This window comes from Stegodyphus dumicola, chromosome 7 (genome assembly GCF_044657685.1).
Source record: "Stegodyphus dumicola isolate Sdum_Otavi_A_Nest chromosome 7, ASM4465768v1".
NCBI lineage: Eukaryota > Metazoa > Arthropoda > Arachnida > Araneae > Eresidae > Stegodyphus > Stegodyphus dumicola.
This window is the reverse complement of record NC_140774.1, coordinates 189,472,429-189,488,977: the sequence shown is the minus strand read 5'-3', so window position 1 is coordinate 189,488,977 and position 16,549 is coordinate 189,472,429. Positions and strand designations below refer to the sequence as shown.

The window sequence follows — 16,549 nt, the reverse complement described above, 5'->3', positions numbered from 1 at the left end:
CAGGTTCTTTTAGTCTTTTTTGTACAGCAAATAATCATAAAAATTGTACTGTATTTAAGTGAATGAAATTTGAAATAAATTTTTCTGTAAGAGATCTCAATACCTCTCTCACTTTTTAACCACTTTTGAATGCATTAATTAAAAAAAAGTTTATAAATTCTTCTTGAAACAATAAAAATATTGTGACAGAAGTACAGAATCATTAACATTATATATTCATTGAAGAAGGGAAGAGCTGAGAGCATAAGCTAGAAATTTCCTTTGTGTAAATTATATTTTTTCACAAAGTTTAAAATTAGCACCAAACTTTAAATGCAAATAACTATAATTTGTAAATGTATTTGCCAGTCAGTCAGTAATTTTAGTATATCATCTGCACACAAACTGGATTGTGTTATAGCTTCATTTACGGTTTTACTTAACCCCTTTGAGGCGGGTAGCGAAAACACGCGCTTATCTCGGAGGCCGGCAGTGTCTACCGCGAGCGTCTCTCCAGGGCCGGAGGCGTTTTTGATACTAAGCCTAAATCCATGAAATTTCCGAAGTATCAACGCATTGTTTAATAATGCTCTATAGAGTATTTAAACGGCTTATGCTTTATACATATTTTTATATATATACTTTAATTACCTTATTTCTTGTTTAAATGCATATTTTACACATTTTATTTTAATTACTCACCATTTTATGACTTTTAACATTATACATCTGAAAACTAAATATATTACTTAAAATTCTCTTTTCGTATGAAAAATTTTAAAACAGGGATCTACACACAGTCCTACGTTACATTCTTGAACTCGTAATAACTCATTTGCCGTTTTGGAGGATTTTTCCGGGAATGTGAACAAACGAAGCATCGTCGTCTCATTTTCTTATCAGTCTCTTCTGAACAAAGTTTTGGAAAATGTCTTTCAGTTAATCTTTCAGAATCAATATCAGAATATCAGAATCAATATCTGAAATATTTTGCATCATTTCTGCTATTTCATGCTCTGTTAAACATTTTCGACGCTTCGACATTAAAACGGTAAAAACAGAAAGAATTCACGTCTAACAAGATCTAATTATTTTCTAAAAACTGAACTGTAAACCGAAATACTCAATGCTTTAGCGCATATAAAACTTCTACTTATAATAAACAACTACCACGTGCGAATAAAGTGCGATTTAAAGAGACGTCATAAATCATGACATTCAAAAACATTTAGTTCCCCGTTTGTTTATATAATCAAAAACGCGTGTATGTGAGTCATGCTTCTCTCATTTCGAGTAGAAGGTCTAATGTACAGGTATCTGAAACCGTATGGGCATACAGTGCCATCTTGTGGCAGAAATTATAGTTTGAAAAACGTTCCAAGGTACTGGCACAAATACATGACAGTCGGTAGAAAACGCAACAGGGCTCTGGCACGCCTGCGTGTCGGCCAGTAGATAAGTGTGTTCGTTGCTGGCACATATACATGACAGTCGGCACGAAGGGGTTAAAGGACTGAATGCAGTAGATAACATGACAATATTTCCGTTTATACAGTTTTTAAAAAATTTGATACTTTCACATGTTGTGAGGTAGAGAATCAATCTATGGAACAGCGTATCGTTTAAGGTTATGTTATGTGTAAATCAAATTTACATTTTAACTTATTCTTTAGAGTCATGAAAAATGCATTTTAATGTTTGTGGATTAAAGGTTAAATTAATGGTTGGTCATTACTGAAACATATAAATTTCATGATTTTCTTCACCTTACATAGTGTACTTTGAAGCAAAATTATTTAGATTTGCTACTTTTCTTTGACACAAAACCTTTTTAAACAAGTCTGTAGTGGTTATTCTTTGTTTTTGTCATCATATCAAAATTTAGTTTTCATGACATTGACTAATTTTTAAATTGTCATTTATTTATTTTCAGTCTCAGCATTTTATGTTGAATGTCCAAAGAAGAAAATTGCTTTGAGTGCGCATTTGTGTATAAAATCAAACTTTTTAACATCATATATTGCAGTCAGTTTTGTTGGAGAAGGTGAGAACACTATATTTTCTTTAAAATTAAAACATATATGTTATTGAAATAGTAAATTTAAAATTTATTTGTAAACTTTTAAAATTTAATTTAAGTTAAAGAAAGAGAGAAGTATTTCGAATATGTATTGCAATTTACATCTTATTTATTTTTATTTAGAACTTATTATTTTCTGAAGGAATTTTATTAAAACCTTTTTCTTTGTGAAAATATTATGTAAATAGATAAATAGAACTACAGAACGTGTAGAAAATAAGTAGTATATTCAAAAGTTCTCAAATTATATATTTGTTTAATTTGTTTTTCCCTCAGTTTTTTGTATCTTCTGCTTATTTCTTGCAGAAATAGTGTAATTTGTCTTACACCTTGTAATCAAGCTTGTCTTGTAGTACAGTCTTATAGCTTTAACCTGCATGCTAAGATACATAATTTTAATATCATTTTAAATATATTTTCCTGAAAGTGCTATAAAATTGTACTGTATTATAAGTCTTCTAAGAGAAATATTTTGTTAGGTAGACATCTGAAATTTGATTTCTCCTCCTTTATATTTTGAGGCAGTCTTTGATATTTTACATGAGGGAGAAAAAATGGGATGATTGTTGGAAGGAATGAATAGATTATTGTGATGTTATAGTGTAACAGTCTTCAGAAGTCCTGCTGAAAAAAAAAAAAATTATGCTTAAGAAAATGTGTTACTGGTTAGACACGAAATGAATATGTTAATGCCTTGTTATTACAGTAGTTATTGATGATTAACATATGCATTTTTGTGGAGTCATTTTGACGACTTGGTAATTATAATGCAAAATCTTTTATTTAAAATTAATATAAAATTTTTTTAAATATTTTTCAGTGACTCTTCATTTATTGACACTTGGTGAAACATACATTTTTACATTACCCTGTGCCTATCTGCGTTGCATACTTACAGTGCCTTGGATAGAACTTGGAGGTCGAATATCTATTAGCTGTTCCTCTACTGGATATCTTGCATCCGTTACGTTTCAAACTAAGGTAAATTTTTAATGTTTTAAACCTATATTTGTAATGAATTAATGTAAATGAGTTATCATTTATTCGGTATTACATTAAAAATATTGAACTTATGTATAAATTAGGCAAATATATTCCAAATTTTGATATGTTTATAGTAGATGACACTTAATGTGATCACAGTTAATGTTATCATTTGGATATCGATATTGATTTGCCTGCTTGTATATGAAACATGAAAATACATCAGTTTTTGTGATTAACAGTTCAGTTGATATTGATCAAACTGTTATATAATAAATTTTTTTAACTAAAATCGCCAAATAAAATATAAATTCTCCAAGTAAAGTCAGTGTAGATTATAAAAATTAGAAGTGACTGAGAAATATGGGCAAGTGAGTAGTTAAGTTGCCAAAAAGCTTGGTTTTTATTTCAGTCAACCATTTATAACCAAGCAAAAAAGCAACCATAGTTTGATTCAAAACTCTATCAATTTTTAGCATGATCAGACACAAGGCTTTCTTCTTCAAGAGCACAAAAAGAAAATCTTTAGAATTCCCCCCCCCTTCCCTTTAGGGGGAGTTAACTCAAAACATCTACAACAAACTAAGGTTGCTTTTGTGTTTAATCTAAAATTTTGCATTGCCATGTTCTGTTTGAATGAGGGATGTCTTTTGAATATTAAAATTAGGAGTACAGCATCAGTCAAATTATTTCCAGAAATGTTATGAAAAATTCATGAAAAAATTTTGCATTTTCCTAATTAAAATGCTGTGAAACTATGTATTTATGTGTTCTTTATTTCTGTAGTAAATTAGTTAAATTCCATTGCTTTTTGAATGGTATTTTTTCTCCTATTTACTGTTATCAAAATGACAATGTACAAAGACGATCTCGCTGAACAGCGCCTACTATAACGCATGTTATATCAGGTCTCTTACAGCTGAATATTATCTGAGCTTTATTGAAGGTGTCTTGCTTGATTTTAATAATTATGCATTTCATAAAAATGAGTTTAAATGCTCTGTACTATTTACTATGTAATCTGCCAAATTATTTATTATGGAATAGTACAGTTTATCCTGATTTCAAAATTTTGGTTATTTAAATGCTCATGTACAATGAGACAAAAAAAAAAAAAAAAAAAAAAGAGCACATTTCTATATCTCCCACTCTAGGTCTCTGATTAGCAGATTTTAAATTGCATTTTTCATTCTTGAAGATGTTGTTTAACTGTATTCCTAGCAAATATTGATTTAGCTCCATATTGTATTTTTCAAATAAACTATCACCTTATCATCAATGCAGAAGCTTGCCATGCAGATGAAATTTTGACACAGAAACAGTGCAGATAGTTTGATAAAAAAATATGTGAGAGTTTTGCTCTTCAGCAAAGATGAAAAAAAAAAAGATAATTTTATCACCTAGTTGTGTTATCCAGTGTCCAGTTAGAACACAGTCATTTTCCTAAAAATATGTACGGTTGCAACACAAAGATTCAATAACCTTTATAAAGATTATCTTATGTCTTGCAAAAGACTTAAAGAATGCAAGACTCATACTAGGAGGATAGAACTTTGAGAACCCTCCCTAAAGGATCCCCTTTTGTTTGGAAGTAAAGTTCTAGCTGTATGTGGCTGGAATACAAATAAATGTAATTTACAGGTTCATTATATTTACTTTTTGTTTCAGTTTCAAAACAACTGAAAAAGACTGAAAATTGTTAGTTTATTTATCAGTAAAATTTTCAAACATCAAGATTCATATTCATATTTTGGCCAGATAAACCAGTTAAATATTTCTAAGTATTTTGATGGACGATTCTAACTTCAGAAATGCAGGATATACTGTATTTATAGTATATCTTTTTCACTAAATTTTTTTAACAAAATTACGATGCTACCTGTACTTAAGGTAATAAAAAGTTTTAAAGCTCTTTATCATCATTCATTCATTTTACGTACCTTAGAACTATAAAATTTTAATCAGTGTCTTCTTTTAAAACTGGGAGCTATTTTTTTATTTTTATTTTTAGCCCAAAGGGTCAATTTTCCCAGAAGGGCTATTAATTTCGTTTTGGCATTTTCTGTTGATTCTTAATAAATGGCGAATCACTTTTTAAATTGTTGCCACCAAATGTTAGAGCCCTGTATTTAAAGAAATTGAATAATGAAGAATCTGCATAAATGTATGTATGTTTTTCGCATTGTGATAAAGCAAGGGTGCCTGGAGCCATCAAATTTTGAATAATGTATGTCTCCACCTGAATATTGGGATCTGGAAGCCCTAATTTGGAATTTGTTTTATTATCTATTTTATATTTTGTAAAGTGTTTATGAGTTTTTAATTAAGAAACTCAGTTATTTCAAAGCGAGCAATGGCAACACTGTACGGAAAAAAAAGAAACATTTTTATCTGAAGCGTGCGAGACTGTGTATCCGAAATTCTAAAGATATGCTCTTTTAAATATTTTCTGATACTGCTGTTGAATTGAATTTTATGTTGTTAAATGTGAAGAACAATATAATAATTTATATATATATTTAATAAATAAAAATAACACACAAAATGTTTAAAAAAATGTCCCTTTGAGCATAATATAAAATCTGAAAGCTTTCAGATTTTTTTATAAAATATTGTATTTTATTTATTTATTTATTGTTACTGGAAATCTACTTGAAGTCCCTAGCATCACTTGAATCTGACTGTTAGATGATGTGAGATAAACTGTGTAACCTTTTAAAATAACCCATCATGTTGGAAATGGATGTAACTTTGAAATTTTTTAACACTTTTTCAATCCATTTGCACCTCTAAGTCAGGTATAGTTTTATTAGCTATGTGGTCAGCATGCCCCCATAGCACTGAACCTCCATTTGCCATAATTAGTTCTTTCAGGTCAAAGGCATGTATGTTTTTCAAGCTGAAAATGTGTTTTTGGAACACAAGCAGTTTTTCTTCATAGGTGAGCATCAGGAAGTCTTTGCATTATGCGAGTTCAGTACCAGACCCTGAGTTCATTTTGTCACGAAACATCTTGCCAAGCTGTAGCTCTGCGTTCAGGAATGTTCATGTTTTGTGCAATCCTTCAGGCTTCAAACTGAAAGTTTTTAACCAGTATGGAAAATTTATATCATGGGTTTGTCTCAAAAAATTTACTTTCAAATAAGGATGTTTTGCTATCTTTGCATTGAACAGAAGCCAGTTTTAGGATGATTTTCTTTGATGAAGTTGATGAACTTTGATGAAGTTTTCTTTGTTTGAATCCATCACCACTTGTTTTTTATCTATGTGAAATGCTCTTCCTGCTATTTGATTTTCATTTTCTTGTGAATAATACACCATTTGTAGTTAAATTTTGTTGTGTAAAATTATTATTGCTAAATTCATATTTAACATGCACAGAGCAGACATTCAACAGTAAGCATTAACCATCATTTCATCCTTTTGTTTGAGACTGATGATGTCCCCACATTTTTGTACATTTATGTCTCTATTCTTCTCTACTATCCCTCTACTTCCTACAACAGAATTCTTAGATTCTCATTTTTTATAGTATTTTTTTATAGTAGATTCTCATTTTTTATAGTATATCATTTCAGAAATGGAATGTGGCTTACACATGCATAAATATATTTACTTTTCCTAAGTGTTACTTATGATACAAACACTAAATGAAATAAATACTTTTATCATAGGTTTGGCAATATAATTTTCTGTTGTTTTTCAAGTGCAATCAATTCTTTTACATCAAAAGTTAAAATTATTCGTTTAAAATTAATGAAGTTTTTTTTTTTTTTTTTTTTTTTTTTTTTTTTGAGTTTTGTTATTTTGTTATTACAGTTTTACAATAATTAAGTGTTAAGATTAGTTAATATCATCATAATCTGTACAAAAATTTTTAGCCACAGCAGTCAGGAACTCCACATAAAGTTACTGGTGAAATTAAACATGTAGATGATCTTGTGTATCGCATAAGTGGAGAATGGAACAACATATTGCAGTTCACTTCCTGTGATGTAAGTAAAGCTGTATTCTTGTTATGTTATTTCTGTTTCATCTTTCTTGATCATGTATTTGGAGAATATCAATATGATTATTTATTAGAAATGAAGAATATGATTCTCACATGGCAATGTAGTTTAGAGTCTGTCACTTCATTGGTTACTATTACTTCATGAGTAATAACTAATTATAATAAATTCATTTTTCCAGAACCTTTTTTTTTTCTCACTTATTGAAACAAGGTGTTTGGAGTTAAGGCAGTGACATAGAGTAGAGGGGGTACACTGTCCAGCACATTTTTAAAGGCAGCACTTTTTGTATGAAATATTTTTTATAGAGTTAACCCGATGGATTGTCGAGGCAGGCGAGGAATAATTATATTCTAAATTGTCATATGGAATTAAATTTTGAAGAAAAAGAATTTTTACTCTTGATGAAGTATTTAAAGAAATTCCTTCCTTCCTCAATGGCCCCACAGCCCAGGGTAGGCCCTGGATTTCTCAAGAAGCGTTTTCCAGGACAATTTCTCCCTGCTAGCATTTTCCAGTTTTTAGTTTTTAAGACCAGTAGGTCATTTTCTACGCAGTCTAACCACCTCAAATTCTAAGAAATTACCATGTGATTTTAAAGCTACATATTTTTTTTTTTTATTTTATTTTATTTTTATTTATTTATTTATTTATTTATTTATTTATTTATTTTGGTGAAACTTTTGAATGCAAATTACAAATATGAGCTAAGTTACAATCATGATGACATTCCTCATTAAGGAAAATGTATTTAACTGTTTTATTTCCGTTAGTGCTAGGAAAATTGAAACAGAAATGTTTAAGAGCAGACCTTTTGAATTTTTCCAGTCTATTTCTAAAATAGAATCTCCAGAAAAGTTCCAAATATTATAATACTAGTACAAACTTTCCTGTGAGTTGTTGCAAGTGTTGCAAGTTGAGAGCATTTTCTAAATAAAAGTCATTTCTGAAGTATTTAAGAACTGCAAATGTATATTTTGCATTTAAAAAATCTTTTTATGCTATCTACATGCAAAAGGAGTAATATAGCAAACCAGTATCAATAAACAGGAAAATAAACAAAATAATAATATTATTTAAACTGTTCGAATTGTAATGTTTTTCTTCAAAAATAAATAAATGTAGAATTTTAATTTATTTGTTTACATGTTGTTTTTTCTTGATAATTATTTGTATACGTAGAGAGGTGGCAAATTCAGGGACCACCGTGGACAGCAAACGTTCTAGCTATGCCACTGGGTATGCATTTGTTTTCTGTAACTTGATGTTAAGGTTTCTGAGACTGCAGATTCAAATCAGAATTTATTTTGGAACAACTTTTAATGTAAAATTATGTATCCAGTTATTCTATTATCAACTTTTGGAACAATCAACGCAATCATTTTTTAATTAGTGATATTTTCAAATTTTATAGTAACCAACTATTATTTTATGTATTAGAATTTTGCAAGAGTATGTCCATGAACCTTAAAAAAATTAAGAGGAAGATGTAATTCTTTTATTTTTTAAACATTAAGGAGTAGGCTTTCTACATCCATCATTTTCATTTATTCTCGCAATCATTTTCATGAAATTTACTTGAAAATTATTCTCATGTCATTGTACTTTTTCTTTTTTTATACCTATTTTTATGTATCAAGTGTTAATGGTACATGCATAAAAATTGCATACCAGTGGTTAAATTGTGAGTGGCATTTTCTTCTTATTTTCTTAAGATATCTTCTTTCTTTCATTCTTTTTTCCTTAAGATAGTTTTTTTAATTATAGATTGTTGAATAGATAATCATATACACTCATGTCCATAAATTAAGGATAATTCAGAGTCATGCCGAAATCGAACTCTAAAATAAATACAGTCAAAAGTCATTAATCCGTACTCGTCGGGACTTCGGCGATTCCGGATTATTGATTTTTCCGGATTCTAGATCATCAGTTTAAATCTGGTAAGATGGCATGCAGAAATTATAAAATTAAAAATAAGAAACCGTAATTTATGAAATAAAGAAAAATTATGATCTAAAGGGTATCAAAATTTACAAAAAAAAAAAAAAAAAAAAAAGCTTAATATTTATTTGTTTACTTTATTAAACATTTCTTTCAATGTAAGTTGTTTAAGTTGCTTCATTTTATGTGATAATACTTTCTCTTTAATTCTATAAACAGACATAATTTCTTCTTCAGTTACAAAGTTCCACTGTTCAAGTCCTATAATTGTGGTGTAGCACCCCCCCCTGCCACAGAGCAGCATGAAATTGATAAACAGATTTCAGAATGGTTAGATAAACAAAGGATTATGCCTTTATCCATTTTTTGCAGCAATTCCACTTTTTGTTTAATGGACTTCGAAACATACTTTCGCTTTGTAGATCCTTTACATATTAGTAAATATATATCGGAAATTCTATTTGACATAATCGAAAGTTCAAGCTTACTTTTATAAAATTGCTCTAACAGTCTGCAAAAAATAATAAGCCAGATCCAATTCGAAGATTAAGGAACAACGCAATCTGCAACATTAACTGAATTAGATAATTTTAACTTAGCTTATACCGTGCATTATACATTAAACGTGCATGCGCACACGAATATTCGCAGCCGCAAAGATCAATGCGACGCATGCGCAGAAAGTTTGTAGCTTTGAGGTCCGGATTATGGGTGTCCGAATTAATGACTTTTGACTGTATATCACCTGTAAAATCACTACACACATCTTCAAGAATCATATGCAAATTTCAGGAAGTAACCAGATGACACCGATGGTACATCACAATGACGAGAGTGTAAGAGAGTGATATACAAGGAATACAGGCAAAGAAGTAAAATTGTTCGCAGGCGCTTTATAAGCATTTCAGTGCAATAACCGAATAGTTATGACACAAAGGACGCATTTGGATGATTTTTTACGTGGTAGAATTATCGGCCGTCTGGAATGTGGGCGTACTCAACTGGAAGTGTCAGATGAACTTGGAATTGCCCAGAGTGTCATCTCCAGGCTTTGGCAACGATTCCAGGATGATGGTAATATGAGTAGACGTTACAGCACATGTCGCCCCAGAGTTACAACGCCGAATGAGGACCGGCATTTGGCAGTTACTGCCAAAGAAAAGCCTCAGACCTGTCTCGTTTGCTCTCTTCAGCCACTGGTACGACAATTTCAAGGCAGACCGTGTACAGACGCTTAGGGCAGATTGGTCTATATGCTCGTAGACCTGTCAGGTGTGTTCCACTTACTGCAACTCACTGTCGCCTATGGTTAGCCTGGAGTAGAGAGCATGCATTGTGGACACCACAACAGTGGGCTTGTGTGATGTTTTCCGACGAGTCCAGGTTAAGCTTGCAGTCTGATTCTCGCCGTACTTTCATATGGAGAGCTCCAGGTACCCGTTACCACCAAGAAAACTCATTGAACGACACCGTTACGGTGGTGCAGGAGTGCTCGTTTGGGGTGGAATTATTCTGAGTTCCAGAACTGACCTGCATGTTCAAATTGGAACCATGACAAACCATATCTATCTGGGTGTCATTCTGGAACAACATGTATGTTTATTTCGGGGCACCATGGGATCACAATTTGTGTTTATGGATGACAACGGCCTTCCTCACTGTGCAAACGTCGTAAGCGAATGCCTTCAATCGGAGGATATCACCCGTATGGACTGGCCAGCATCCTCACCGGACTAGAATCCAGTAGAGCACATGTGGGACATGCTTGGCCGACGAGTTGCAGCCCGTCAACCTCCTCCTACATGTCTACCGGAACTTCGGAGAGCATTGCTTTTTTAGTAGTGTAATATCCGCCAAGATCAGATCGATAATTTGATACTCAGCATGCCTAGGCGTTGTACGGACTGTATTGTATCGTCTGGGAGATATACAATGTATTAACAATCATACCAACCATGTAATACTGTTTTTTGTAAATAGGTTTTTCTTTTGTAATTTGCTCCAGGGAGAAAAAATCCCTAATTTTTTTAATAATATCAAACTTATAGCATCTTTGTTTGCTCTTTACCTTTTGTTTAATAAATAAGCTTTACAAATAAGTTAAATTTGTTTTGCTTCTAACTCTTCCTTTGCCTGATTTTGCATTATCCTTAATTTATGGACATGTGTGTACTTCATGTAGATTGGAAAATTCTTAAGCAATATTCTCAGTTTTCTTATTATAATATAGAATTGAATTTTATTGTAGCACCAAGTAATTCTTGAACATGATAAGAGAAGCATTTACTGTTATTCATATATGTAGCAGTAAAACAAGATTTGGAGATTATAATACATATATTATAGATACTTAAACTCTGTACTTGTAATGATTAGTTATTGGAATTTTGTCAGGGTAATACTGAAACATTAAATGTTCAAGAACTAAAAAGGTATCGGAAACATGTTCGACCGCTGGATCAGCAGGATATGTTTGAATCACGAAATCTGTGGCAGCATGTCACTAAAGCACTTCTTGAAGAAAATTTTGAAAAAGCTGCTGCTGAAAAGCAAAAAGTAAGTCATTATATTAAATAACATATATTATTTTCTTCTTAATAGAATTCATTAGAGCATTGTAAATTTTTACATTTGTATGAATATACAATTAAAAGTATCTTAATTTATTTGCTAATAATTTTTCTGTATGATATTTATTTCTGTGCTTTCAGTTGGAAGAACAACAGCGAGAAGAAGAAAAGAAACGTTTAGAATCTGGTACTGAATACTGTGGAAAGGTATGTCAGTATTTTCTTATGTATATGTATTTTTCTTGTGGCAGTCATTTATATTTTTATATATTATCTTTTGTGCTGGAAGGAAAAAATTCTATCATTCATACAATTTAGAAAGTGTTGCGATTGCACAAGATATAAGACCTTTAATTCATCTTCAATGCAGCCTGCCAAAATATTGCTATCAATGTCTTATAAGAACACATATGTAAATGATAGTTTTTTCAGTGTTACTGTAGTTAAAATATGTTTCTTATACAGTATGCTACTTATCAGGTAAATATCTTTTTAAATATTGTATCATTACCAATTTAGCATATGAACTTTCTACTAATGAAGGCACATTTAATTGATAATGAGATTAAGTTGCAATCTAAATATGCTTCAAAAGTTATTGCAAAACATCCTCAGTTTTTCATATTTTAAACTTCATAATTCTTGTCACCTGTGATGCACACACTCTGCCTTACTTTTTATATTCCCCAAGTCGATTCTCTAAGAGTAGTGTTTGATAATATGACAATGATACTTAATAATTTCACCCAAACCACCCATCAGTAGGAATTTTTTATTCAGACAGTTTGATACAGCTTTACACCATATGTTACCAGATGACATTTGAATGCAAATCATAAATTTGACAGCCTTTTAGGACATTTAAGTGCAATGAGAATTTGAGAGATTTAACACTAAAGAAATGTTCACTGACATATGTGCCAATTAAATAGATAATAATCCATTGTCGTGGATTCATAAAGATGTTTTAATTACTTTAACATTATCTATGAACTTTGTGTTCTTATATTATTTTAACATGTTGTGGGCTGCTTAATAATCTAAGTATGGGTGTCTCTTTCTTTCTCTCTCTGGTGCATTGTTCCTGTAGGAAGCTTACACAAAATTCATTTATGTTGCACATTTTTCTCATTTTCAAAATTAGTAAAATTATGATATGAAAATAGTATTGTTCAATATGTTTGGGAAAATTCTGTTGCACTTTTTAAAATGAAGAATATCTGCTTTTGAAAGCAGCCTTTTCTTATATATACTTTTAGCCGACAGAGTTTTTTTTTTATGTACATTACATGTTTCCAAGTTTTTTTATGCTCAGTAGAATAATTAGCAGTATTCATTTTCAATCTGGTATATATTTTTATAATAATTAGTCCATAAAACTGGTTTTTCGTGACTGAATAAAAATCAATTGTTTACTACATTGATTAAAATGAAATTCATCTAAAGATAAAAAAAAAAAATTTGTGAGAATTTTTTAACTTGCAGATTATGCCTATGAAATCATACATATTCTAATTTAAAAGCTCAAAAAGCAATTAAAACTCTTGTATTAACAAATTCTGATGATAAAGATCTAAATAGTGATAAATATAGATGGAAAAAATGTAGAAAAATCGTCCTGTATTTCAAAACCAGAAAGTATAACATATGCAGAGGATTAAAGAAATAATAAGCAACTATAAAAAAGTATATCAAGCCCTAAATGTTACCTGGAATTTTAAAGATATGTATGTTTAAATATTTTGTGATTTTGTTATTGATATTTATGTGCCTTAAGTGTAAAAATGCGATATTTAATTATAAAAAAAAAAAAAATTAAAAAAAAAAAATCAACAATAAAAAGTCAAAAAAAATTTTTTTTTTTTTTAATCATCTTACTAAGGAAACTAAACATTGATATGATAAACTGGGAAAACGTATACCAGTAATAAACACTGTATCGTGAATTCCAAATTTCTGCTGCTATGCTGCTTTTAAAATTTTGTGATTTTGTTGTTGACTTGTATGTGATGTAAATGTGAAGAAAGTAAATGCTTAATAAAAAGGCTAAAAAGACAACAAAAAAAAAAAAATTGTTACCAGGAGCGAGTCCAAGGCCCGATTGAACCTGCAAAGCTCAGCAACAGCATAAAAAACTTGACAAATCCTCTGGTGCAATGTTAAAATCCAAATTCTTCCAGATTTTCTTTCTTTTTTTTACTTCCTTGTATGAAGTAAAAAGGAAGTATTGTAATGACTGAAAAATTTCAGGCATCATATTTCAACAAAAATATCAATTTTCACCGCTATCGAATGCAATTTAAAAATGTTTCTGCACGACATCTGTACATAAGGACAGAATAAAAGACTCTTCCCCCCCCCAAAAAAATTATAAATTTATTATTAATTGATTTTAAATGAATTCTAAAGAGAATTTTTCGTGGCGTATGTACATATGTACATATCTCGAAAACTCAAAAACAAGTAGCCTCAGACCATTGAAATTTTGTGCATAAGACTGCCATAACATGTAGATGTGGACCTCATACTTTGGTTGCAGTCGGCCATGTTACTCGGCTCAGTGATCTCAGTTTCTTTTCTTTATTCTTATATGTTTGTCATTTGTTCATTTTTTGCTTTAAAAATGATTCATTTGTATTGTTCTTATCTTCCGCTTAAGGTTTTTATGCCTTTTGTAAATCTGCATGCAATATTTGTAGAATTATCAACAATTTAAAAGTTGTTTAAGTATGGCTTAGCCTAATTATTTTTGCCATGGTGGCCGTGTTTGTTTACATTTCAAACTTGGCAGAATAGCAGATTTGTTGCCAATCTAGAGAAACTAAGCTTTGTAACAACAAAGATAACACCTTCTTTTAGTATTGGCCCACCAGCGGAGCGGTAAAGACACTGAACACTGGTAGTTCGGTCCGAGGTTCGAATCCCGCGAACGGGCTGGCTGCATGGGCGTTTTCGGGGTTTTCCTCATGTGTAACATGTATACAAGCCAGTTTCCCTTAGAAAGTCCTCCACAAAGGCATACCCCCTTTAGGCAGATAGCCCTCGTGTGATTTGCATAATTAAATAATCCAATCCAATCTTTTAGTATTGCGAATTAAATCAAGCTTAATCCATTCTGGAATTTATTCGAGGAAATAAGTGTTTAAGATTTACTTTGTAATTTTTAATATAGATATTTTGAGTTTATATGTATTTTTGCCTTGTTGCAAAGTGAGAACTGAATTAATTGAATGAGAAATATTAAATCGTCTGTGAAAAACTGTTTCTTTTTTTTTTTTTTTTTTTTTTTTTTTTTTTTTTTTTTTGTTTGCTTAATTTCTTTTATACATCGTTTTAGATTTATTATATTATTTGAATAGAACATGTGGCAATGATTAGATAATTCTTCAAATGATATAAATTTTGTGCATTATGAGTTGTAGTATGAACAAAATGTAACACTGTTAAAGTGAGCCAAGTGCCAAAGTGTCGCTATGGTAAACAAGTATAGTGAATTTTAAAGAGTGCATTTATTCTATTGTGGTTTATGCGCTATCGACGAAGTAGATTTAATTGAATACAATAAGTTTAAATTAAATGCAAGAAAAAATGCATATAATTTAATATTCTGTACAAGGAAGTCATGGTGTACACATCAAATTGTTTCTTTAATGGTTTCTTCCAAGTAAATGAAAACAATATTTAATTAGCAACCATTGATCTTCTGAAAAGTTTGGAACTTCATTGCATTCTGTGGCTCCCTGAAATGTAAATATTGTAAATGCATTTCTAATGAATTACAACTTTATTTTAAGCAATTTTTATGGTATCAGAATAATATGCACTTAAAATAAGGATCTAGACATCTCAGTTATATCATCTATAAAAATCCAAATGCTTCCAGTGAGTTGTAGTTAGCTCAGATTTGTTGTATGATTAAAATTAATATGGTTTTTCCATTCATAACAGAACTCTTTTCTGCATTTTATACTTTTCTGTTTAATTTTAATTGTTTATAAATATTCAATGTCTTTTAGTGCAAAAGTGTTGCCCATTAATATCAGCATTATTTTTTACATAGAATTCGACTAAAATAAAATTCACATCTAGCAATCAGATAGCCAAATATTCAGTATCTAATATTTAGCTAAGTTGATATCCATTGTTTTCCTAATTTACAGTTCTTCTTACTCTAAAGAAGCTTTACCAATGAACTTTTTTTATTATTATTTTGTTTTAAAATTCCAATAAGATGTTCTCATGACTCGCCTTTCTAAGAAGCAGAAGGTAGGCTAAAAATTGAATTAACTCAATTTGCTGATGAGAAGCTGGAAATATGTGGTTGTAGACCTATTGAAGAATATTTTTAGCTAATTTGAAATTATTAATGCCATTACTAAACCACCAGTGCTTGTCTTATCTACCCATATAATGTTTCAAAAGAGATGCTTATGTAGACAGTTCTGTTATAAGTTCTAAATGAATATAGCATGCAGTACTTTAGGTGTGCATGATAAACAAAGTTATCCAATGTTTTGTATCCCTATGATAGAAATGTCCAGCCAAACCTTCACCTCTATTTCAAAAACAGTTAGCAGTGTCTTTTATTTGGTTTTCTAACTGAACTAACATAATATAAAAAATTTTTCAATAACTTATACAGTCAAAAGTCTTTAATCCGGACTCATCGGGACTTCGACGATTTCGGATTATTGATTTTTCCGGATTATAGATCATCAGTTTAAATCTGGTAAGATGGCATGCAGAAATTATAAAATTAAAAATATGAAACCGTAATTTATAAAATAATGAGCAATTATGATCTACAGGGTATCAAAATTTACAAAAAAAGAAGCTTAATATTTATTTGTTTACTTTATTAAACATTTGTTTCAATGTGTTCATGCGTAAAGCATACATTACGCATAGCCGAAATTAGAAAATTGCAACCAGAAAACTATTTGATTTGTATTCATGATATTTATAATGACGAGGAATTTAAT

General features: G+C 30.4%; 1 protein-coding gene across 5 annotated transcripts in view; it reads left to right on the top strand.

Moving 5' to 3' along the window:
* Positions 1-16,549, top strand: part of LOC118204684 (oxysterol-binding protein-related protein 11-like) — a 135,636-nt gene that overhangs the window by 103,641 nt on the left and 15,446 nt on the right. For all 5 annotated transcript variants that reach the window (XM_085821178.1, XM_085821179.1, XM_085821182.1 and 2 more), the window contains 5 exons: positions 1,913-2,023; positions 2,880-3,040; positions 6,925-7,038; positions 11,392-11,553; positions 11,709-11,774. In XM_085821178.1, coding sequence (XP_085677304.1) covers positions 1,913-2,023; positions 2,880-3,040; positions 6,925-7,038; positions 11,392-11,553; positions 11,709-11,774 — 614 coding nt within the window. The remainder of the gene's footprint in view (positions 1-1,912; positions 2,024-2,879; positions 3,041-6,924; positions 7,039-11,391; positions 11,554-11,708; positions 11,775-16,549) is intronic.